The following is a 26,857-nucleotide window of genomic DNA, read 5'->3' as shown; positions in this document are numbered from 1 at the left end:
TGGTCATAAGTGTCCTGATCTTCTGATCGAGATGTCTTGTTTTTTTTTCTTTGGACAAACCTATAAATGGTCCAAAGTATCTTACTCGTGAAAATGTCTCTGTGTTTATACCTTTTATTAGGTTTCTAATATATAATTTAATTTCTTTGATTTTTCTTCTTATTCTGAAGTATTCCTTTCCAATTTTCTATTCAATTTCTGTTTCTTTGATGATGTATTCTTCGAGAACTCCCAAATGTTTTAAAAATACAAGTGTACTGGTATTAACTTTCGTTTTATTTTATTCTGGAGTACACCAAATTTATGATGGATTCTGTTCGAACAATTTTAGTTGATTTACATTTTAACTTTCTTTATTTTTATTTTTATTTTTATTACTCTTATCTCATTTCTTCATTTTTTAATTTGTCCTGCTTTATTTATTTATATTTTATACTTTAATTGTTTTGGCAGACTTTATTGTAAGTTTTTTTTAATTTTGAAAATTTGTTAGAATTTTACAAAATTTTTAAATTCTTTAAAATTTTTCATTATTTTATACTTTTTTATATAGGTTTTTATTTATTTATTAACTTTATTATTTTTCTGCCTCTTCTCCCTTATATCTCATCATATTAACCAACCTTAAAATATTTTTTTCCAAATCTAATCTGTAAAATTTTTCCATTTCTAATCTGAATGTTTTTAAAGATTGTACCTTTACATATGCCTAATGCCGAAGCATTGGCTTCAAAATACTATGACCTAAAGAAATTCCTCTCCTATTCCCTTTTCTGAAACCCTTATTGACTTAATAATGTAATAAATCTCCGATGTAACTTTACGCTTCATCTTTTAAACTTATTCTATTACTGTCTCCTCTTAACCGAATAGAGTTGTTGTTATCTAGATAGGTTTGCCTTATTATTGAAAGTTTATTTTTCAGCTTAATTTTGTATTATTATTTTTACTATATATATAGAGAGAGAGAAATAAAAAGGAACAAACCGTATTATGTGTTCATCAACGTTTCGTCTTTATTTCGAGACTTCCTCTGGATGAAATAAAGACGAGACGTTGATGAACATATAATACGGTTTGTTCCTTTTTATTTCTCTATTTTGTCGGAATACTATTTTCATTATTTCCATCATATATATATATATATATATATATATATATATATATATATATATATATATATATATATATAATATATAACAGGTATTCCTGTTATAAATGAATTTGATGAACGCATTTTATTTAATAGTGTGTATGTTATTAAAATGTCACTTACCTCATTGTCCAGCATCCGATCAGTGTGGCTATACGCGGGCCTAATTTTCTCTCGAGAAAGCCTCCGTGCAGCATTCCACAGCCTTGACCAATTACTGTTAAAGCATAGATCCAAATACTGTCCACATTTCGAATGTCCGAATCATCTGTTCGGTACTTGAGAAACGAAGTCAAATATGGACTTAGATTTCCTAGAATATAAAAATAATATCTTGTGTTAGATAATAAAAAAGGGGGTGGACTGGAAGATATCAAGTGGTTGGATATGGTCAAGTGTTAAAGGAGCAGACCATTTTGAAATGGTCAGCAGATAAGTTAATCCGATAGTCAGAAGCAGTGGTTGCTAGTGAATACTATGTAAATTGTGTCGCATATATACGAATATGATACTCAAAGGTTCTGGACATTAAAAACGCAACTATCCTGCGGAGCCAGTAAAGATGGTTTTCGGAATTGAATTAATTTTTACTGTAATTCTTCAACATTATTCTTTTTGACATCCTTGTCAAAAATTATGTGATCCAATCCAATCCAAAAATTACGTGATCCAATCCAAGGTTTAGGTTTAGGATCCAGACTACGACTTTCGTTAAGAAGGCATATGCACTAGCTGTTCGAGCAAGCAATATTTGTCTAACAGTTATACTGTTTATGACGAATAATGAATATATATATATATATATATATATATATATATATATATACAAATTCTCCTGTCATCCCTATTTTAAAACATGGAATAGTTCGATCGTTGAAGACAAGATGCAATCAAGCAAGGTTCGCAGAGTTTAGTAACGATATAAATTAATGAAAAAGAAGACAAAAGATGTGAACATTTTGAAAAAAAGAGAAAAATCTTAATAAATATTAATATCAGATCGTTGAAATTGATTTACTCAGAAAAAGGAATCGAAAAACAATGTTTCGAAAACAAATAACTTACACATGAAGAAGTGATATGTTATTAAAATATGCTCCTTGATACGTAAATGAGTTGTAATAAAATTGCTTTTTAATCTGTGTAGATTTATATGAAAGAATGGTGTGCTATTAGTTTTAAGAAATGGGCAAGTTATGATACATCTGGGTATGACAATATTGGGGGCACCCATTTGTTTCAATGTTTAGTACGATGATATGATCGGCCAGCGGAAAAATGTAATCGGTCATCAAATTAAGAATTAAATCGTAAATATTCGATGTTTTATTTTTTGTTGCATATTATAAGGTGTGAGCAAATTCAATATGTGCCTCGTAATATGTAGTGCTTTTTAAAAGAAAAAACTGTGAACGTATGATATAGAAAAATAACTTGCGGTGGTGATATGTTAAGACGTTTACATAAATGTGAATTGAGGCGTTCGTCAAACCAATCTAGTATTCTGAAGAGCGTTTTTATCTGTTGCTATTATGTAGTGTGCACTGCTGAATTTAAATCATTATGTGATTCTGTTATTCTCTGATTATGATTATAGACATGTACATGTACAGAACCTAACTGAAACGAGAAAGCCATTGTTATTTAATTTGTAAAGAAATAGTTTTAGTTTTATTCAAAATAATGATCGATGTTATGCTGAAATTGTTAATCAAATCATGCAATGTTTGTGAATTATGTCGGCAGATTTAATTGCATAAGAGTGAAAGCGTTTGGTATATTCTTTGTGGGAAATTTCAGAAGTTCGGATTGAATGCAATAAATTATAAACTCTGACAAAGTGTATACATACTTTTTCAAAAACACACTTTATTAGTTACTGTAAGAGGTAATTGTAAAGGATTTACATAGGAAGTATTCTGCTGTTTTCTCACAATATCCAAAGTTTCACAGAAAAAGTGATACAGATAGATAAATGTACTTTTTCTTTGATTGGATTTTGCCTGTTCTGCTATATAGCATTTTTTTTAGCGTTATATAATACTAAAATGCAATTAAAGGTTTGTAGCAGTCACCGAGAACTATTTTTTCTTGTGAATCAATGCCCCTCCTTCTGAGTTCTCCGGTCACAGGCTGACCAATCAGCTAACAGGGCGCATTGGTTTATCTGGTCCCCAAAAGTCTTCAGGGAATATCAGCCAGTCAGATCCGGACCGCCAGCTTAGCAACATCTATCCTCTTCCGTCCCCTGTCCACCGGAGATCGCGGTATAGCATTGATGGTCTTGATTTGAGACAACTTATATCCAGCCGGAGACGACACGGTATTGATTGACCTTCGACGAAACTTAAAAGAACTTTCTTTTCATTCTTCCATTTTAGCAGCCTGACCTGCCAGTTTCTGCTACAAATAAAATATTGTTATTGTTTAAAAAGGAGTGTGTTTCTTTTGATAACACATTAACTCTGTAATAAAGTTATCTTCGTAGTTAGACATTATCCCCCTCTTTTAAAAGTCTTTACTTTACACCCGTTAATATTAGTCGGAATACTAGGCTCGTTATTCAATGCATATTCTAAATTTAATATAATAAAATAGTATCATGAAAGAGATAGAGAGGGAGAGAAAGAAAGACGTATAAAAGTCGTTTCCTGTCTTAGTCGTTCAAAATTAAAAAAAAACAAAATGTTTATTTCCAATATTATAACAATTTGGTTAACGTTCACCTATTTCCAATAGATTCACATCTTGTAAAAGCAACTCAAGATTTTTTTTTTTTAGAAAATGATGTACATTAATTGTTTTGTGCAATTGATTCTCTAACAATAAGGGGGTATCATTTAATATAAACACAACACTCATTTTAAACTCCAACTATTTTAGATTTGCCTTAACTTTGATTAACCTGTAATAAGATAGAACTAACCACTATAAGTTATTTTTCGATATGATTTTTTCACATGGTTTTCCTTCCTTGTAAAAAAACACTATTACGAAACATAGAAAACTTGCTCACCTCTTAGACTACACAACAAAAGGAAAAGCATCGAATATTTACGATTTATTTCTTAATTCAGTGACCGATTTAATTTCTCCGCGTATCGGTCGTATGGTTGAATCGAGTTGTTCCAAATTCAAATATATTTTAATATACTTTGTGATTTATTGATAGTAACGATTTAAAATTGAGGTGGATCAGAATTGTAATAGGGGAACTAGTTTATCTCGGTTGGTTTACAGACATTTATTATACATATATTCTGAAGATACATTTGGATGTTCCCGACGATCCATACTTTTCTTATATAAAATAACCATTCATAATTAGCATAGCATGATACCTTTGAAGGGTGGATATATTGTATTGTATTTACAAATGAACGAAAATAGGTTTTAATTATATATATATATATATATATATATATATATATATATATATATATATATATATATAGCATTTAAAATATAACACACATCACTTTGAGCAGATTGTACAGACACAAACCGAAAAAATTTTAAAAATCCTCTTGAAAATTGGAGAAAACTTTCAAAATTGTAGACTTTGGTGTTCCAGCAGACCGTAAGGTAAAGATCAAAAAGTCTGAAAAATGAAGCAAATCCATTGAATGAAGAATCCATTGAAAGGAAGACTACTTTTCCAGAGAACTGAAATGAATATGAAACACGAAAAAAATCAATATAATATCAATAATTGTAGGAACACTAAAAAAAAAAACCCTAAATACTAACTAGGAGAAATTTAAACCTAAGAGAACACTTAAACTATGCAATGGACTACGATGATGAAAACAGTTTAAATTAAAAAAAAAACCCTTGAATGCAGAAACCACCCCACATAAACTATGAACACTGATAAGACACGTACAAATTGCAACAAAAAAAATGGAAAGAACACCACCTCAGTCCAAGGGAATTGAAACTGTAACAAATTTTATACACTGTGTTTTCCTCCAATAAAAACGGTGACATCAGCTGATACTACACGAAATAGTCGTGAATAATCGAGGAGGATGGAAAAAACGGGGAGAGAGAGGACAACCCAGGCATTTACTAAAAGAGTGTAAAGTGTACTGGGCGAGGAGTTTTATTGCCGCCCAAAAAAGACCAATGGTCGGTGCTACCGAAAAATCAATAATAAACTGGTTTCGCGAGAATATAAAATCATTTGCAATGGTACTGAAAATCAGGGAAGACTTGTCACTCGAACGTCAGAAAACATCGTCGGTTATTATGAGTGAGCCACCATTGATGATGTGTAAGAACATCTAGCGACAAAAATATTGGTAAAAAATATTGATAAAAAATATTGATCGAATTCATTGCTATTTAAAATGTAAAGTGTCATAAGAAAAAAATGTCTATCGAATCTCTTACTTAATTCCGCGAACTCCGGGAATCCATGAACCTTATAAACAAATGCCTAAACACATTTTTTGACAAGTCGGACAAGATGGATGAGTAGTCGACCCAGGTTTTGCCTTAATTTCCCTAATAGCGAGGCCAATGCGTGTTGATTTTCTCGCATATGGTTGCAAGAAAATAAACGAAGACAAGGTTGCCGGGGAGGCGCAAGAAAAAGGTGGCTACGTTTTCGTAGATTTTATTAGCGAGCTATGTAAAATGACCAGAAGTTAAAAAGGATTCGTTGCTAGCGAAAGTGTTACTCGGGGTTTGATGCAGTCAGATAAATACTCGTAATGAACTAAAATTTTATGAATATCTAACATTTAATGCCTAATACTTGCTGTTAAATTTTCACAAAAATTGGAAATATCTCAATTTTTATGAATTCATTCTTTACTTATTTCAAATTGAAGTAAATATAGACTTGAATGTTATGCCAAATTTCATAATGACCAGTTCATTAGTTTAGCAGTAAATCCTGTAAATACAAATATATAAATATATGCAAACACCTATTTTTGATAAATGTGATTATAATTTTAAAATATAATTTAAAATGTAGAAAGTTAATTTTTTTTTTTTGCAAAATTAAAATAAAATAAAAATCGAATTAAAAAGTCATAAGTAAACTAGTAAATTTCTGAGTAGAAATGAAAGTTTTTAGATTTTATGTGAAATGAATTTATTCTTAATTCAATTCTTATTTTGTCAGTTACACAAAATCAATTTCATGCGGAATGGCTAACAAGCGGTTTTCAGGTTGAACACCCGACTTCTCTACTTATTCACTGAGAAACAGCAACAAAAATTTCATCGTAAACTGGGTCAGTATCTCAAATTGTTCTTCTGTCATTTGGATATTATTTTTGTTTTCTTTTCTTTTTCTTTTTTGTAAAGCGGGCAGAATACGTTAAAACTGGTAAGGAATTTCATTATTAAGCAGTTTAACCTGATCACAATATTCGAAATCGCAATATATATGTATGTATATATATAATCGCAATATTTATACATGTATATGTGTGCGTGTGCGTGTGCGTGTGGATGAATACAAAAGAGTTCTCTCTTTTTTTTTTTTTTTTTGATATTTCTGCTGATTCTCTCGATTTGTCGAGCATTTATTTTGGTCTTTGGTGGCAAATTGCGTAACATGCTGCAGACTGATTCCGTGTCTAACATTTCTCCTCGAGCGCGTCTGATTCGCGATTGTCATCTGGAGTAGTTATTGTTGAAAAAGCTTTTTTTCAGAGATTCGAGCATGCACATTCCTTATCCTTCTCTCCCAGAAAGCCAACTTAGTTCAAATGAATTAAGAAAATTAAGTAAATTATCAAAAATAAATTATATCTATAAAAAGAACTGAAAAAAAGACTACAGTTCTTTGAGATATTGTTGTTCTATTATTCCGATTTTACGGTGAAGGGGTTCTGTATTTTTTATTATTATTTTTTTTAATTACATCTCTCTCTCTCTCTCTCTCTCTCTCTCTCTCTCTCTCTCTCTCTCTCTCTCTCTCTCTCTTTCATTCTCTCTCCCATTCTCTGTCTCCGTATATATATATATATATATATATATATATATATATATATATATATATATATATATATATATATAGTACATAATTTTGTTGAAATTCAAAGACTTACATTTTTTTCTCTCATATAACCCTGGTTTATTTCATCTTGGATCTCTTTATTACAGCCGTTTTGTTAATGGGATGACAATTCTATGATTTTATGTTTTCATAGAATTTTCCTCCTATCAACTCGTCAAAATGTAGGTCTATGAATTTCAACAAAATTATGTGCTATATATGCTCCGTCACTGTAAAATAGATCCATTGAGCTTTATTAGAATTTAATTGAAATTCAGTAAATATCCTAACGGTATCTACCCTTTTAATGAAAACGGCACATTGAAATTAACAATATTAACAAAACAAACATTTAACTTTCCTGCTCCTCGAATTGAGCTGACACGATATACCGTTTAAGATGTTTACTAAGAAAGAAAACACTTTCTCCCCACAAAATATTCCAAGACATAAAACGTACATGATGAACCTGGTACAGGCCGTGAAATCTTTTATCAAAAAAACTCGATGGATGATCTTCCACTACAATACTACAGAAGACGGCACTGATAGAAACACAAAAATCAATCCGGATTACACAACTACTACTGGAAATGAAAACACAGAAATTCCCTATGATAGAAAATATAAAATCAAATCCCGGAAATGGGCACCTTTTATTCCTGCCTAGGAAGTTTTTGAATTAGACATGCTGAAATGGACCTAAAAATTAAGAAGGAACACAAATATATGAACCTAGCAATTAAGAAAATCAATAACATCTTTAAAAATCATAATCAAATTAAAAAGATAATCAAAACTTAATGCTCCCCGCACACAAAATCATGAACATATACAGCATAGATTTTGAAACCTACAACAACCTAATTATGAATGAACTTAATAAAAACTACAGAGTAGCAAGTAATGAAAAATTGAATAAATAAACTCCGAAACCTTAAAAATAAGTGAAAAAATGAACATACAAGATAAAATACACAGTAGTACATACCATAGTGATTATAAACCAGGATTCAATAAAAATCCTAGCATTAGACTTATTTCCTCATGTATTTGAGATGTGGAAAATATTAGCAAAAAAATATTAAACGAAATCCTACCTGAATCCAAAATTCAGTGGGACCTATGGAAATCATCCGAGGAGATAATTGAATGGTTTAGTAAACTACCTCAAGGCAAAAATAGAAAATTCTTAATGTTTGACATAGCTTCTATTACCCCCTTCCATTTCTTCCACACTCTTGATGAAGCATTAGAAATAGCTAGAAAACAAACAACGATAACAAAATTAGAATTAGACATTATAAAATTAGCAAGAAGAATCCTAATAAAATATGATAATAAACTATGGACAAGAAAACACAGGACCCTCAGTGGGGAACCCTGGACTGTGCACAAGTAACAGACCTAGTTGGCATGTATATGCTAAATGAACTACATATAATATATAAACGTATAATATAAATGAAGTACATAAAAAATCCCATAACTTAAAGGAAGATAATACTAGAATGATGCATTGTTTTACATAAACTTTACAAATAGATTATTAAAAAAAAATTAAACAGTTTTTCAGAGAGCAGAACCTAGAAATAACAATAGACGTAAACCACAAATGTGTAAACTTCTTAGACATAACCCTGAATCTTGACAATAACACTTATGAACCGTACCATGAGCTCAAACAAACGCTATTCTACATAGATTATAAATCCAACCATCCGTATTGTATGAAAAAAGCAATTATACCTAGTATCTTAAAAAGAGTATATAAAATATCGCAAAATGAAGGATTATTCAATAAAAACAAAGAATATTATAATAACGCCTTACCTAGAGAACAAATAAAAAGCAAACAAAAAGCATATTAGAATAAATACGCGTAAAAAATATAGGAATAAATAATAATAAGGAAAAAATGGAAATTAAGATAAAAACATAAAATTTCACCCTCAACATATTCTGTAAATTTCTCCTTTTTTTAATTTTATTTTAATCGGGTTTTAGGCGTGATAACAGGAATTTATTTCTATGAAGACAGTTTTGTATAGCATCTAACTTTTATTTAAAATTTCCTCTTTAGAATACACTATATGATATGCTTCAAGTAAACATACATCACATCTTTTTGATTTACTCGGTTTATACTTTCTAGCTTTATCTATAATTGACTATTTTAATTCAAATTCTTTTCTATTCTTATGTATTTCCCTAACAAAGTCACCATATGCAGTTGTGTTTCTCTTATTTTTAATAATTATTTTTGTTCTATTATTATTTCTATCATTATCCTCATCCTGATTTGGTTCATTCTCTGGTCCAATTTTAAATGATGCAACATGGGTTCAGTATCTGTCCTTAAAAAGCATCCCAAACCCCCTAGATATATCTTTTTATTATTATCCACCTTAACTTCACATTTGTATACAATTTCAGAAATCAAGCAATTGCCCTCCAATGGACATTCGTTAGGTATTCTACAGTTACAGTTTCTCTGTAAACTTAGTTCACCTGATTTAATCCTATTATTATTCACTATTTTGTTTATTTTCCTATTATTAGAACCTATTATAGTATCACCTAGATTAGCAGCGGTTAAGAATTAAAGTTTAACTGTGTTCTTATTAATTATTTTACTTAATCTATTTTGTGTGGTGAAATTCTTATCAATTATTTTGTAAAACTTTTTAGGGATATTATTTTGTATATGTTCACTGAAGGTGGGTTAAACCATACTTATTTCTGCGTTTATTTTTCTTATTCTTAATAGCATCATTACTATTATATACTATTTTATTATTTTTTATTTCATTGTTATTATTCTTCTTATCATTTTCATACCTATTTTTATTGTTTACATTTCTTTATCTTTTCATTGCCATGTTATATGATATTGTGTATTTTGTTCTGCTTTTTTATTATCATCTCCTTTATGTATTTGATCTTACCTTGATATTCTAATCTAATTAAAGCATCATTATGATAATCCTTATTCTTCATTCTATTATCCATGCTTGGGGGATCCTGTCGTACACTTTTTTGTAGCCGGTCCATGCCATGGTTAAATTCTTTCTCCTCCTTTTTACCTCCTTTAGGATCTTTTCATCTATATATAACAGGTCATGTATTCCTCTTTTTTTTTTTTGCATCTTTTCTGCTCCTCGGGGATGAGTCCACAATTATTCAGAGAGTGGTAGATTTGTTCTCTCAGTTGTGCTGTCAGTATCTTCCACATAGTTGGTAAGCATGTGATTGGCCTATAGTTGCTAGGGACGGTTCCTTTCTCCGTGCCCTTCTGTAACAGTGTGGTTCTACCTTTTGTCATCCAGTCTGGTACGCTTGCTTCCTGTATACATCTTCTCAGGTTTTGGGCTAGCCTTTCATGTAAGGTTGTGAATTTTTTGAACCTGTATGCATGTATCCCGTCGTGCCCTGGTGCTCTCCAGTTTGCCATTTTTCCTATGGTTTTCTTTAGGGTTTCCTTGCTGATTATTATTATTATTATTATTATTATTATTATTATTATTATTCCCTTCATAATTGCGAACTACTTCCTAAACAACATTGTTGTTGTTGTTGTTGTTGTTGTTGTTGTTGTTGTTGTTGTTGTTGTTGTTGTTGTTGTTGTTGTTGTTGTTGTGGTGGTGGTGGCTGCTGCGCTTGTTGTTGTTATATATTATTTACTTATTTATTTATTTATTTATTTCCGTATTTAATTATTCATTTATCTATTTATTACATTTTGGGGTTCTAAACGATTCGATATTTTCTCATTATTTTATTCAGTATTTATTATTATTGTTTTCATTATATGTAATAGAACTATGAAAAATCTATGTACATATGTTTTTCTTTTTATCTGTAATAATTTTATATATATTTTTTAAATAAGAGGAAGAAAATGATGATGGCGTTGAAGAAAATACATATTGCAATGTACACACACATACACACACATATACATAAATTCATTCACATATATAAGAGCAATATATATATATATATATATATATATATATATATATATATATATATATATATATATATATACCGGTTGAATCGATTGGTTTTCTAGATGTAAATCCAATGAAACTCGCGTGATTATTAAGGATTGCTCAATGCAGAACAGAGCTGGTATATAGTCTATTTTTTATTCAAACATTATTGGTTACATGCAACCAATAATTTTGGTAGAATAAACTGATTATATATATATATGGTTGGGTTCGAATCTCACGACTAGCAAGAATTGTCTACACTGATAATTCCATAAGCATAGAACACAAATGTCTGTAGGTATAAAATAATTATTGTTATCTAATTATAATTAGCTGTCCCGCTTTAAGAATACTTAAGGATGAACACTGGGAAGTATAAACTAAGGCGTAGTCAACTAGTATTTATGCAATGTTCACAACTTCCGTCGTTTGAACACTATGAATTGTCTTATGTCCGTGCTCAAATTGAGCGTTTATTAGTTTTTAATTCTCTTTATTCTTGTGGCCCATTTTTTGGTGGCTCGGAGGAAGAGGTTTAGCAAATAGAGTCAAAGGTGGCTTCATGGCTGGGTTTTAATATTCCGACTGGCAGAAATTTTCATCCTACACTGATGATTGCGTAAGCATAAACACTAGTGTCTTTAAGTATAAAAGAATAATTATTATTTAATTATAATTATATATATATATAATCTTAGTTTATTGTTTTTCAGAGGTTAAGTAATCAATGAAGTTTAACTAGATCAATACAAGAGTGTTCAATACCGAGGTATAGCAGAGTATACTCTTTATTTGGTTTTACATAAGCAGTAATATGTTGCTACAGAGTCATAAGCATGTTTTGGTCAAGTAGTTACCAGTAACTGGAGACCTCTTCAGGCGATACAGTTTATACGAAAGCAAACTTTTCTTTCGTATAAGCTGTATCACCTGAATAGGTCTATAGTTAAAGGTAACTAGCTGACCCAAACATGCTCATGTCTGTGGAGCAACATATTACTGCTAAATAACAAATGGAGTTTATATATATATATATATATATATATATATATATATATATATATATATATATATATATTAAATTTAATTTATTTATACAAACATTAATGGCTACATATGTGCATAGAATTCTCAAGTACCTTATGCCATAAAAACCAAAAGATGGGATAGATAAAAAGAAAGGGAAATAAAAAAGATGTTTATTATCTTCAAAGACCTCACTTGTCCTACCCCCGCTTATAACTCCCACCCAGGTTACATTCTAACTTTGTAAACAAAATAAGAAAATGTTTTTGTTTGAAATATCAGTTCTCGACGGTAATTCTTGGCCTAAAGACGTAGTCCCCCAACGCAGGTGATTACAGAAACATGTATGCACATATGTAGCCATTAAAGTTTGTATAAATAAATTTAATATACCTGCCCTGTTCACTAATTGAGCACTCTTTGGTAGACACATGTTGTTTCATTGGATGTACTTCTAGGAAACTAAACTCTACTGGCTATATATATATATATATATATATATATATATATATATATATATATATATATATATATATATATATATAAGTATAATTAATCAGGTAGCATATTTTAATAAAGGTGGCTAATCAAGGATGAAATTTGTTCTGCGTATATATTTGTTAATTAAATCTCTTCTTCGATTTTATCTCTTTTATATTTTAAAACATTAAAAGTTCTAATTTTTCACAAAGAAGTAATCCACGGAGATCAAGTCTGTACACGCCCTAACCAATTTAAAGATATTTAGCTGTGGAAACACTATTTGAACCCACAAAAATAATTCGACGGCGTTGTGTTATATCTATGTATTAGGTTGAGAAGAAAGGTCCTGCAGAATTTGAATTTGGATTTCAAATTATGCATTTTCAAATAAGTTTTCGTTTTAATCATTTTACTTTATATATCACTTTAAATAGTGTTCTTCGCTCTATCTAATCGTTTAAATTGCAATCGTTTTAAAACAACTTTTTCTTCTTTTCAGAACGTTGAATAAAAGATGTAAAAAAAAAAGTAAATTCGCACAATTTTCTTATTTCAATTCAAGCTTGGCCGAAAAGCTGCTGAAACAGCTCGTGATATCATCGAAGCGTTTGACTTAGGAACCACTACTGGACGTACAGCGCAATGGAGCCAAAAGAAAATTCGTGGCAGCGACGAAAGTCTTGAAAATGATGAGCGTAGTTGTCGGCAATCGGATGTTGACAACGACAAAGCCTTAGTCAAAGCCAACCCACCAACAACTGGTCGAGAACTTACTTCTGAATTAGACGTAACGTATACGACGATTTCCAAACACTTGAGAAAGATTGGAAAGAAAAAACTACCTTAAACGACAACCAGAAGAAAAGACGTTATGAAGTGTCATCTTCCCTTCTTTTACGCGACAAAAACAACCCGTTTCTAGATTCGGGTTGTGACTTGGGATGAAAAGTGGGTTATTTACGACAACCGGCGACGCTTAGCTCAGTGCTCAGTGGTTAGACGCCGTCGAAGCTCCACGACACTTCCCGAAGCTGAAGTCGCACCAAAAGAAGGTCATACTGCAACCGATCTAATCCATTACAGATTTTTTAATGCAGGCGAAACTATTACGGCGGTCAAGTACTGTCAACAAATGGATGAAATACATCAGAAACTTCGACAACAACACCCAGCATTAGTCAACAGAAAAGGCCCGATTCTCTTCCACGGCAATGCCCGATCGTACGTTGCTAAACTGGCCCTGGAGAAGTCGAACGAATTGGGCTACGAAACTCTGCCTCATAATCCAGACCTCTCACCTAATGACTACCAATATTTCAAGCATTTTGACAATTTTCTGCGTGAGAAATGCTTCAAAAACTTTAGCGATATCAAAATCAGTTAATCGCCACCAAAACGCAAAATTTTTACGTTGCTGGCATAAATACACTTGTTTTACATTGGCAAAAGTGTGTTGATTCTGATGGTGCTTATTTCAATACATTTTTTTTTTTGAGCCAAGATATATTCATCTGAACTTAAAAATTAAAAACCGCAAATACGTTCTTGTCAACCTGTTATTTGTATATTTAATTCCTGTTTATGATTATAAAATGTTTTTATTGTAAGCTAGTTTTCCCTATATATTATTGTTGTCGGTTTGCAGTCGTGCATGTTACAGCTTGATAAATAATACTATTTTGTTTTGTAAATTTTATATTTACATTTATGGAAAGTAAATATATATTTTATCCGTTTGCTGATATAAAAAGACAATCGGAGTCATTTTGAACGAAAAAAAAAAGCAATACATGAAAATACTGTTGTGTTACGTTGTGTAACGTTGTGTAACGTTGTGACAGAAAAATAAAACATACTTGAAGACAAGTTTATGAAAATAAGTTGTCTTTTATTGCATTACTTAATAAATGCATAAGCAGATACTATTTAGGAGTGCTATATGGTGGATATCTATTATGAATCTTGGTGACACACATCCCTCGCCAGAACCATACCACCCGATGGCTTCTGAACGGTGTTTTTGTAATACCCATTTTTATTCATAAGGGTTGGGTTAACTGATGACAAGTTTTGTTTTTGTTTGTTTGTTTGTTTGTTTGTTTGTTTTTGACACTTGCCAAGGGTGCTACGAAAACAGAACGACAGTAGTTAGCGTTCGTTCACGCAAATATATATTTTGTTTTTTAATGATTACTTAACATAAATTGGTTTTATTAATATATTAAAACGCAATATGTTTACAGATGTTAAAAAATGCTTTATTTATGGTTGGAATCTAATAGAACCGCTCCCACAAGAATAGGCTGAAATAATGTCATATGAACAAGTAGATCTAATCGATCCCAGGAAGAGTATTGGCCCAGAATAGATAAATGACAGATGCCGGTTTTCTTACTAAATATTGCAGTTTTATGTTCATTAACAATTTATTTTATAAATCAATTTGAGATCAGGAATTTGATAGTCGAGAGTATATTACCAGATATTCATAGCAAACCTTGTGTCTTACCTGATCAAAGCTATTTATTATGTCGAGAGTTATTGTTCAAGAAAAAGATTCATTTGATCCTATCGATATTACAGTCATTACGCCAACAGTTGATCATGTAAGACGAAATCTATATTGCTTGTCATTAAGTAGATTTCTTTTTTTCATGCGATTAATAACATCTTGATTCATCATTGAGTCAAACAAGGTCATCTCCGCCTGGCCCTTAGTAGGTTTATAATGTGTAGTCTTGGTTGTATTAAAGCGGGTTGGCTACAACCAATCACCAGGAGTCGCGAATTGTTTTTGAGTTCCTCGCATATGTTTATATTTCTTCTTGAACAACTGTTATTTGATCAGATCTATACCTGGTGAATTGATTAACAAATTGATCACATTCCTCAAGAAGAGTGATAAGCATGGTGGAAAAAATTAAATTATCACACCATCAATATATGCTAAACAGAGTTAGAAATTTTGTCACAGATTTTATCGAACCGTTTACAGGTTGTGGTGCGGCATTTGAATGAGCTTGAGCATAATTAAGTTGTAAAGTGGATATCTGCCAAGAACAATTTGCGTCTGGCCCATGGGATATTAACGGTAATAGAAGATGACATAGGGGTCGCACTGGTTAATTTAGTTCAGTCCAAAGAATTCGACAAGGCAGACTATCGCTTTTTGGCATTCATTTAAAAGGCATATGAATTTCTATTTCGTATGTGCAATGGTGCCGAATAACGCAATCAGAGTCATTTCCTTCGTTAATGTCCAGATCATGTCTTTACATTGGAGCTGTTATATAGATTAATGAATGGGACAGCAAAGATGTTTAAACGTTGCCTTAAAGAAAGATGCGTCCCAAAACCTTGGAAAAGATCGAAATGCAGGGAATCCATCTTCTGCATCTCAGTACAGACCAATCAGTCTAATGTGCATGAGTAAATTGCATGACTCCATGATAAATAGAGAAGTTGTTAACCACCTCAGTAAAAACAGCCTATTCAGTGACATGCAATATAGTTTCCATTCTCAGAGATCAACTTTTGATTTACTAACTGTAATATCACACATGATTAGTGAATCTATGGACAATGGCTCCGTTTCTAGAGCAATAGCTCTTGACATATCTAAGACATTTGATAAGGTCTGACACAAAGTCTACTTTAGAAGATTTCCAGCTATGGAATAACTGGAAATCTTAACCACAAAATCCTTTCTTTCTGAAAGGTCTATCCAAGTGGTCATCAGTGAGCAGAAGTGTGAGGCTCACAATATTAATGCTGGTTTGCCTCAGAGATCCTTTCTGGGCCCAACTTACTTCTTAATCTTTCTCAAGGACTTCCCAAATCACATTTTTGTTCATTCGTCGACATCTATGCAGACGATACTACCATCTATGGCAACACTTCAAAGCCTTATAAAGATTAGGATCTTGCTGATACTCCTGTAATGTTATGACCCTTTTAGGCTGTGATCATAGCGTAGTATCTGTGTTAACTGTGGCAAGCAGGGCCAAGGGTAAAAAAATTATTATTATTATTATTATTATTATTATTATTATTATTATTATTATTATTATTATTATTATTAGTTGATTTGAGCGATGGATGGTCGCTGGATCAGTTATTATGATTAGAAGAATAAACAATTGAATTGGGGAAGAGCTGATTGACCTAGAATCGCAAAAGGAATGAGAAAATAGAAAATAGATGTAAACATTATTTTGGGTTTGGATAAACAAATAACTAGATGGGGACATTAGGTTGGTTTGAGACACGTAATGAGGTGACGTAAGAGAACACATAATGTAGTTAGTTTTGGAGAGATTCTGAGAGTTGAGTTTGACCACCAAAGCGGACAGACGATCTAGATAGGGGTGGACAGACATCTAGGGAGCGTGCAGTAAGAATAGAAAATGTAGACGAAATGCAGATCCCGTGAAAACCATTTGAGACAACTGTAATAAATGTATATTATAAAAATATAAAGAGTTATTTTGTGGTTTCACAAGTAAGAACAGACGTCTCAATTGAAAGGTGCTGGTCGTTTCATAGTTCATCACGGAGCAGCAGGAAGATAGAAGGACTCTTATTATTATTCTTATATATGAACTGTAAAATATTCCCATACGATAAGTCTGATACAACATGATTCAGTTTACACATGAATATCATATCCTCCTGGCTAAACAACATACATACGTTAAAAGAACAATATCTCACATCCACTAGATAACACATGAAACGTTTTAATATATCTCTCTGTTAATATAATCTCCTATAATATACAACACTCTCGCCTTAGATCTTGAGCATGTGGTACACTGGGATAAAAAAAATGGCTAGTTAATATTAATGCATCACAAAACCAAACCTATCTTTTTACCACCAACGATCATACATGCACTTTGAGCTAGTTGAAATGAATAGTTGTCGCTTTAGTGAAATACCCGGGTTCGACACACTTTTGGGGCCGACCTTTAACCTGAAATGGATTACCAAAATCACTTGAAAAATGTTGGGATTATTCTACCGCACCAGAAAATATCTCACCCAATCCTCTACCTGTGCAAGAGTCAAATACGTTGTAAGATAGAGAACTGTTGCCATATCTGGGGTGGGGCTCCTAAGAACACCTTTTCTTGTCTTAATAGAATACAGAACCGTCTTTGAAACTTAGTGGGGGACGACCTTTTCATCTACCTATTCCCACTTTCTCACCTTTTGAGTCACCTATTTAGAAAATCTAGCTAAGCTCCACCGTGACTGATATTGTTGTCTCACCATCTACCCAAAACATATTATCCTAGAGTGGCCTCCAAGCTTTCATAAGCAATGTCCCTGAAGTTAAAAAAAAGTAGTGACAGCATCTTTATATATATAAATATGTGACGTCATCGGCTATATATATATATATATATATATATTTACCAGTGGTAAAAAAAACCGGACTAAAGTGCTCAATGTGTAGTCAGAGCAGTATATAGGAAATTTATTACTAGAAATTTATTATTAGAGTCCATCTATGAATTCTGATGATGCTAGTTGGATTTTTCCTCTCTTTGAGGATTTTCCTCTAGTTGAAACAATTTGTAAACTCATTCTGGACTCACAGTAATAAATTTCCTATATATATATATATATATATATATATATATATATATATATATATATATATATATATATATATAAATGTTGGGACGATTAATCGGAATCGGGAATCGGAAAAATCGGAATCGGAAAAATTATAGTCTAATTTCCGATTTTAAACCGGTTCTTTAAGATTTTAAAATAAAAAAGGAAACAAGCACAGATTTTGTTTTTATTATTAAAAGTTGTTACTTTACAACATAAGACTGAGAACGACCCCAGAATGGGTTATTAATCTCATTTACAGATTTAACATTGATTAGCAGAGTTTAATTTATTTTATTTATTGGTCATTTATTAAGAGATTACTTGCTTATTGCCTTTGTAATCGTTTTGCATCTATTCCCTACAATGTCTACGTGCCCTCATCTGAGAGAGTTCATATGATTATTAAAAAGTTGTAAATGTTCTGGGGGGGGGGGATAAATTTCATTGGCGCCAGCTGTACATGGAGCGTCTGTCTTCGGCTTCTTCTGAAATAATTAAAGTGTTATGACACCTCTTTAGACACAGGAGGCTGTGGCAATTGTTATTCCAAGCATATTTGAAAACCTATTCCCAGATGTAGACTCTCCAAAGCTAATTTAAATTGTTTTTTTTAGTTTTTATTGTAAGCAAAGTAAATATTTTAGTATTCACTTGCCTATTCAATAGCACAGAGTTTAAAAAGGCTTTTCGCACCTATTTGATAAATGGCCAAAAGGTGTCTATTAGAGATTTCACACTTTAATATCAAAGATTTAACATGATTGGAATTTTTTTCTGGTGTTGGTTTTGTCTGATCACCACATCATTTGAAATATTTCATGTTTTGTGTTATATTTTGTTTGGTTTTGGCACAAGTGAAAATATAGATGAAAATCTCACAAGTTTATCAAAACTTTGGAAGAGCAAACATTGAGAAGTTTATTAACTTAAAAAAACTTTAATTTACATTTAAAATACCCAAAACATATGAGATTCTACTTTTTTAGGCGATTATATGTGAGCACACTGAAACGTTAATTTCGAATTTATAATGGGGGTTCAGTTATGCATATAAATATAATGTAAACTGATCCCATTTCGATACATTATAACTTTTTAAGCAATTAAGTAATTTTTACCATTAATTCTAAGGCCGATCAGCAAAATCATAAAATCACATATAATTGCTATATTTTTTGTATTGCCACCCGTACTTAGGGTTAGTAGTAGGAAAGGAGCGTGGGTTTTATGACTTTTAGCAATACTATATATTAATACAATAGCTTGTGTGTTATTTATTTCGTGCGTCAGGATTACATCCGAGTGAGTGTTATTTAATTGTTATAGATTCCCATTTCTTATCATGAATAATTTTACCAAGAATTCTTCATAAGTTTTGGTTTCGGTTTAAATTATAGCTGATGGCACTTTAGTCATCTATTATTTTTTTTTTAATAAATGATTTTACCAAGAATTCTTCATAAGTTTTGGTTTCGATTTCGATTATAGCTGAAAGAACTCAAGCTGATGCTCCCAAGTCATATGGATATATATTTTTATTTTTGAAATCGAAACTTTGTAATATATAAAAATCGATAGAATATCAACTCTATAATAATATATACGAAATCTGCAAAAATTAAAATATCACATTTAAGCATAACTCTCGACATAATAAATAGCTTTGATCAGGTAAGACACAAGGTTTGCTATGAATATCTGGTAATATACTCTCGACTATCAAATTCCTGTTCTCCTGTTTATAAAATAAATTGTTAATGAACATAAAACTGCAATATTTAGTATCAATTTATGACCTGGCTACGCCGGGCGTCCCTGCTAGCTTAGATAAATAATTTTGCAGTTTTAACAAGAGTTACAATAATATCAGAGCATCTCTATTTACGCCATGAATACCAACATCAATATATTACATACTAGCGGGGGTACCCGGCGTTGCCCGAGTGTTTGTTTCCGGGACGGGGGGGGGAGTTTTAAAAAATGTTATGGTAGGTAAGTAGGAAGGATCAAACCTGGAGTCATGAGTAAAAGTAGGAAAATAAAGTGTGAAAAAAAAACAACATCTGCAACGTTAACAGTTCGGCCACCAAGAAAAGTCCATTCCAGTTGTTTAGGAAAAAAAAAAAAACGACTACGGTAGGTCGGCGCGAACGTGAAAATATAATGTGAATTGTCCAGCACGCTAACCACTACGCCACAGAGCACTGCAGCTTAGTTTAGTGATTTTAAATAACTTCACATGAAAGAACTACGAAGCCAAACCGGTGTCCTCTTCTCAACTGTTCCTTGTGAACGATCCCCAAACGGTGTTAAGTGGTGGCAGGGGGAGGAGGAGGAATTTATTAGAGAGAAAATATTTTACCACTTCCATTGATCTTAACCGATTTTGGCCGTGACTTCTCAGCAGAAAAAGTATAGAAATCTAAGATTATCGAGGAATTTGAGAAATAATAAGCCTATAACACACCTCAGATATTGTTCTGCCGTTTGTGCATATTATATTTGCATGAAATATCTTGATTTTTAATCCTATTAATGTCAAAATCAGACGGGAAAAAATGAGTTCATTTTATTTATATAGAAGAAGATAGAAGAAGAAGATGAATGAATCCCCTGTGGACTTTCCACAGGCCTCGCTAGTTGTTATTATTTGCATTTCGTTTTTGTTTTTTTTTGGGGGGGGGTTACAGCAAAGCAAATCAATTTAATAACCCACCAATTTTTTATAATTAAAATAAAATTTAAACATTCATAGAAGGAAGGCACATAATAGTTAACAAAGCCCAACGCACTCCCCATGTTAAAAATGGTTAGAGAACTTATAGGTATGCAGCTTCAATGTTCTTAGTTCCATGTAATGTCTTCGTGTTTTGTCTTTGCAGTAGTTTGTCTGGCCTGCGTTTGTGGTTCATGTGTGTTAGTCTCCACATTCAAGGGTTTTCCTTAATATTTCATCTGTTTTCATTATTGTTGTTGGTTGTATTTTTACAGCTATTCTTCTGATTCCAATTTCTCCCATTCTTTTTCCAAAGTTTTTTCGGGATTGTTCCTTGTGCTCCTACTATTATAGATATTATTTTGATTTTCTTCATCTTCCATCTCCCTTTCAGCTCTTTGGTTAGGTCTGTGTATTTACTCCGTTTCTCTTTTTCTTTTATATTCACCCTGTGGTCAGCTGGAACAGCAAAGTCTACGATTTAACAGGACTTTTCTTTCTTGTTAATTATTACGACATTCGGTCTTCTTCTTTATTATTGTTGTTGTTGTTGTTGTTGTTGTTATTATTATTATTATTATTATTATTATTCTATAAAAACTTAATAAAATAACAATCATTGTATTTCTGGGGGGTGTAAACCACATAAATATTTTTTTAAATGTTCAAATTAAATTTTGAAAAAATCAAAATAAACCAAGTCGTAACCTTGCGATAAACCGCCCTTTCTTAAAAAAAGATCTTTCCCCTTTCTCTTAACTAGTATATGCCGCAACACCTCATGAATTTTCATATCAGGCCTCCTCTTCATCTCCCTATTTATAAAAGTCTGACGACCTAAACAAATTTAGACCTGGCATTATAAACTCAATGCCAAAAATAGATCATGTTATTAACTCTTTAACCGAAAACATAAAAACAGTTTTTTTTAATATTATTTGAAATTTTATCACATGATCCTTCAGTTTTGAATCTAACGGTTTTTTTTTGTTTTGTTTTTTTTTACATGCTTTCCTTTTCAATATAAAAGGAACAACAGATTTTTCAGATCTTAGTTTGCAATAACTGCGGATCGAAACATTGTCATGTCAGTGTTGTAGCGTTTGTATACACACACACACACACACACACACACACACGCATGTATATATATATATATATATATATATATATATATATATATATATATATATATATATATATAATCTGAAGTCATTTTTCAATATGAAATATTTTGCTGTCTTATTCTTAAGAACCCCCTAGACAGTCTATCGCGTTTTCATCTTTTAATAATTGGCGCCCAACTTTCATTAAAAATGTTGTTTGTTTTTACCTTATTTGCTTTTCATGACCTTCAAGATTATATAGCTAACCTGTGAATGTTGTGAATGCTTAACAAAATAAGGTCAAAGACATTTCTTATCATTCGTTACGATATTACAACTTCGAGTTGCTTTCTTTATGTGTGTGTGTGTGTGTGTGTGTGTGTGTGTGTGTGTGTGTGTGTGTGTGTGTGTGTGTGTGTGTGTGTTCCGTCTTTTTCTGAACCAATAACCTTTATTGGATTTGTTGCTACTAAGAGACATCGGGACTACTTTGGGATGCAAACACTAAAGTACAAAACCACTACCTGAAGATATGCATAATGTCTCGATTGGATGACTACTCACCCTATAATAGTTTTGCATCACTTTTAAATTGGTCTACGAAGATTGAAATCAAGATATAATGTTAATAAGAAACACATATTCCAATTTTAATCAAAATAGATGACATTTTTTTTACTTTAGTTCACCTCAAGCAAGGCACGAATTGCCACTAAAATGTAAGGAATTACTGTGAATTAGGGACAATACAGAAGCATCCTACGTGGAGGGTTGTGCAGCAATATGTTTGTTCACATTACATTTAAAGGCGAACAGGAAGAAAGCTATTACAGTAGACAGCTTTACAACATCTAGGGACCTCTACAATGAGAGGGTATGATTTTACTGACCATTGAGTCTATTGAGACAATTTACATCGGAGGGGGGGAGCATGCTGCCAATTCATTCGAGCACATTCCACGAACGTACTTGCAAAACAAGTACAAAGATGCAGCATTGCAGCGATGAGACATGGGCTACAGCTGGGAAGATAGTGATGTATAAGATTATAGATTATTTTAGGTGCATTAACTCAGATGTGACAACAATACTGCATGTATGAATGAGTGGTGGTTTTGCATGTATGCAGGATTCTGGCGGATGTGAGATGTTTTTCGTACGATAGAGAAAGCTCACTTTCTTTGCAGCAACCGTGGCAATGTCTTCTATGTATTTGATCCAATTGATGTTACCTGTGAATGTTAGGCCTTTTAAATGATTGACCTTCAGATAAGGAATTATTTGCCATGGTAATCGGTGGCTGGAAAGGTTTCTTATAATTGTTAAGGAAAAAGAGCTTTGTTATTAAATGTTACCATCCATTTATATGCCTATTCCACGACAAACTGGGTGTCACTTTCTAAGGATTCGGCCATTGCTTTGAGTGTGCGATTGGGACGTTGTGATTACGTCCTGCTCGCATGTTAAGAACAAAGCATGGTGTCGTCAGCAAATACACCAATTTCAGTCATAATTATATTAGGGGTGTCTTTTATGAAAATTAGGAATAATAATGGCCCAAAGATCGATCTCTTGGGTACAACATGGCTCTTAATGTCATGTTGTTTAGAAGTATAACCATCGAAGACAACCTTTATCTTTCTATGATATTGATATGTTCAATATATGTATATAATGTCCAAAATCTAAGGCTTAAGCTGAAGGGGGCTTAAGAAAAACTAAACTTTTATGGAATCTTGTTTAATTGAAGTATAATGACTATGGATCAAATTCAATGCAAATCTTTTAAATATTTGAATTTTCAAATAGATTGTGGCTACATTATGCTGTCTAAATGTGTTTTTAAATTATTCCAAATAAACTAAAATTGTAGGAACATGTATTAATTTATGTCTACTGTTTATTGTTAAAAATTCAAAAACACCTGCGGTATCTGAATTTTCACATTTGGAGCCTTAAGCCTGACATCTATGTTCAAAACTTCATATTGATCGGTTAATTAGTTTGGAAATAAACCATATATGTACAAATCTATGAACATACAAACATTTCTCTCTCACTATATACATATGTGTGTATGCTGAATTGAGTGTGCGTGTGTGTGCATGCGTGTTGTGTGTTTCTCGACTAAAAATATTAAATTTCTTCACATTTGAAGAAAACATAATAGTATCGGTGTTATAATTGGAAGTATAATATTTCAAGTATTTTGTCGTTGTTTATTAAAAAGTGTTTTTGATAGAAAAATTAACATTTGACGTATTTTCCAAGGTTGATTTCAATTCCAAGTTTATTAGATGTCAAGAAAATCTGACTTTTCGAATGAATACATTATATCTTTTGAAAGTTATATTTTAAGAACAATATATATATATATATATATATATATATATATATATATATATTGTTCTTAAAATATAATTATCAACTGACGCGTGTTTCGTCGTCTACGACTCATCAGAGTGGTTGAATCTAGCAAGATTCGAAATCAGGACGACTGTTTGGGTATATCGCGATTTTCGTAGATGTTATTTATTTGTTTTTGCGATACGTTTTTTGAACGCATTACATTATTTATACGAAAGTGCATTTTTACCTAAATGGGAGTTAGGAATAGTTTTCCCTTTTAACAATTTTGTACCCCCAAATGGGGAGCGGCATATATATTGTTCTTAAAAATAAAATGTTCTTACCATGAGGTCCAGATTTCGAATCACGCTAGATACATCAACTCTGCTGAGTCGTAGACGACAAAACATGTGTCAATGGATAATTATATTTTAAGAACAATATGCCGCTCCCCATTTGGAGGTACCAAATTGGTAAAAGGGAAAATTATTCTCAACTCGCATTTAGGTAAAAATGCACTTTCGTATAAATAATTGAATTCATTCAAAGAACGTATCACAAAAACAAATAAATAACACACACACACACACACACACATATATATGTGTGTGTATATATATAATATGGTGTGTCAGTATATAATAATAATAATAATAATAATAATAATAATAATAATAATATCTAACATCAGAACTCAGACTATATTATCGTATACTACACTATCGCAATCAAATGTATCTGAACTTTAGATGGAAAAGACATAATTGATATGCATACATATTCCCAATTGAAAATAATACTAAAATTAGCAACAATCAATAATATCATGTAAGTAACCAATAACAACATTTTAAAATTAGCAACCTACAATCAATAATATCATGTAAGTAACCAATAACAACATTTTAAAATTAGCAACCTACAATCAATAATATCATGTAAGTAACCAATAACAACATTTTAAAATTAGCAACAATCAATAATATCATGTAAGTAACCAATAACAACATTTTAAAATTAGCAACCTACAATCAATAATATCATGTAAGTAACCAATAACAACATTTTAAAATTAGCAACCTACAATCAATAATATCATGTAAGTAACCAATAACAACATTTTAAAATGCTTAAAGTAATACAATTTTAACCTGTGAGAATGTTTCGTTGTTTTGACGACTGACTTAAGGTGCATGTTCTCTGCTGCTCTTTGAAATTTCCGGCTTTTTCTTCGTAATATTTTTCAACTCAAGATGATTCGACGAAGATTCAAAGACATTCATGATACATGTGAACCATACATGAATTGTTTTGATTTTAATATAAGTATTTTAATGATGATTAAAAAAAATTGAACAGAATTAAAAAGTATAATTAAGCAGGGAAATTCTGTTATTTTTAATAATATTTACTAACACAGACACACACACACACACACACACACACACACACACACACATATATATATATATATATATATTACATCTAAGTGAAAATAAAATAATATCATTACTGATAAAATATTATAACAATAATTTAATAATATCAAACATAAATGCGAGCTCACACGTTAACAATAACTTATATATTTCCTGCAAGTTTGATTCAACAGATAGATATATTTTTCTCTTTTTGAAGGTGTGAGTTTACCTCGAAAAATCCAAGAACAAAACACCACTTATATTATCATGACGCGACACATTATGTAGGTAAATTATTAATAATTCAAAATCATTGAGAAATCTGTCCATATTCTCATTTATTCTGTAAACCTCATACTGCAATTGTCTAACAAACTGCATCGTCATAGTGTTCAAACACAATTCCTTACACACTACGCACAATGTTTCAAGCGAACCACACACACACACACACACACACACACACACACACACACATTAGTGCCCTAACAAGACCACAGGGCAGACAACCGAATCAGCAAAACGGAAGCAGTAAAACCGAAGCTGCCTGCCAAGACACTATATATACAAATGTAAGCAAATTCGGGTATATTTTATTGGTTTGAAAATAGAGGGTTTTTTTTACCAATTGTCTTAAATTTAAACCATAGAACAGTATAATAATCTTCAAAAAAACCTGTACATTTTCATGTAGTTTCATCGCATAGAACCAAAGGTATTAGCATTTCAATATTCAATTGGGCTACGAGTATAGATATATCCATATATAGACATACCATCTTTTTGGCAATTTTATAACTTCGAAATCTCGGCGATTATTCATCAGATTCTAGCAAATAATGGCTCGGCGGAAAGCTAGTGACCTGAATTGTGTAGTGGGCTATGTGACATTTGCCCTTAAGGTCGCATATTATTGTTTCAAAAAGTGGTGTTTATTTCAAAAAGTGGTGTTTATTTC

At 31.7% G+C, this 26,857-nt stretch overlaps 1 protein-coding gene across 1 annotated transcript in view; it reads right to left on the bottom strand.

Annotated features, from left to right (window-relative positions):
- The window catches only part of LOC145279897 (uncharacterized), an 85,120-nt gene that overhangs the window by 52,403 nt on the left and 5,860 nt on the right, over window positions 1-26,857 (bottom strand). Inside the window, exon 2 of the mRNA XM_080131427.1 lies at window positions 1,277-1,466. Coding sequence (XP_079987553.1) covers window positions 1,277-1,466 — 190 coding nt within the window. The remainder of the gene's footprint in view (window positions 1-1,276; window positions 1,467-26,857) is intronic.

The sequence above is a fragment of the Euprymna scolopes genome, chromosome 7 (assembly GCF_053919585.1).
Source record: "Euprymna scolopes isolate OS-2025 chromosome 7, ASM5391958v1, whole genome shotgun sequence".
NCBI lineage: Eukaryota > Metazoa > Mollusca > Cephalopoda > Sepiida > Sepiolidae > Euprymna > Euprymna scolopes.
The sequence above is the reverse complement of the archived record's forward strand: the minus strand, read 5'-3'. Positions and strand labels throughout refer to the sequence as shown.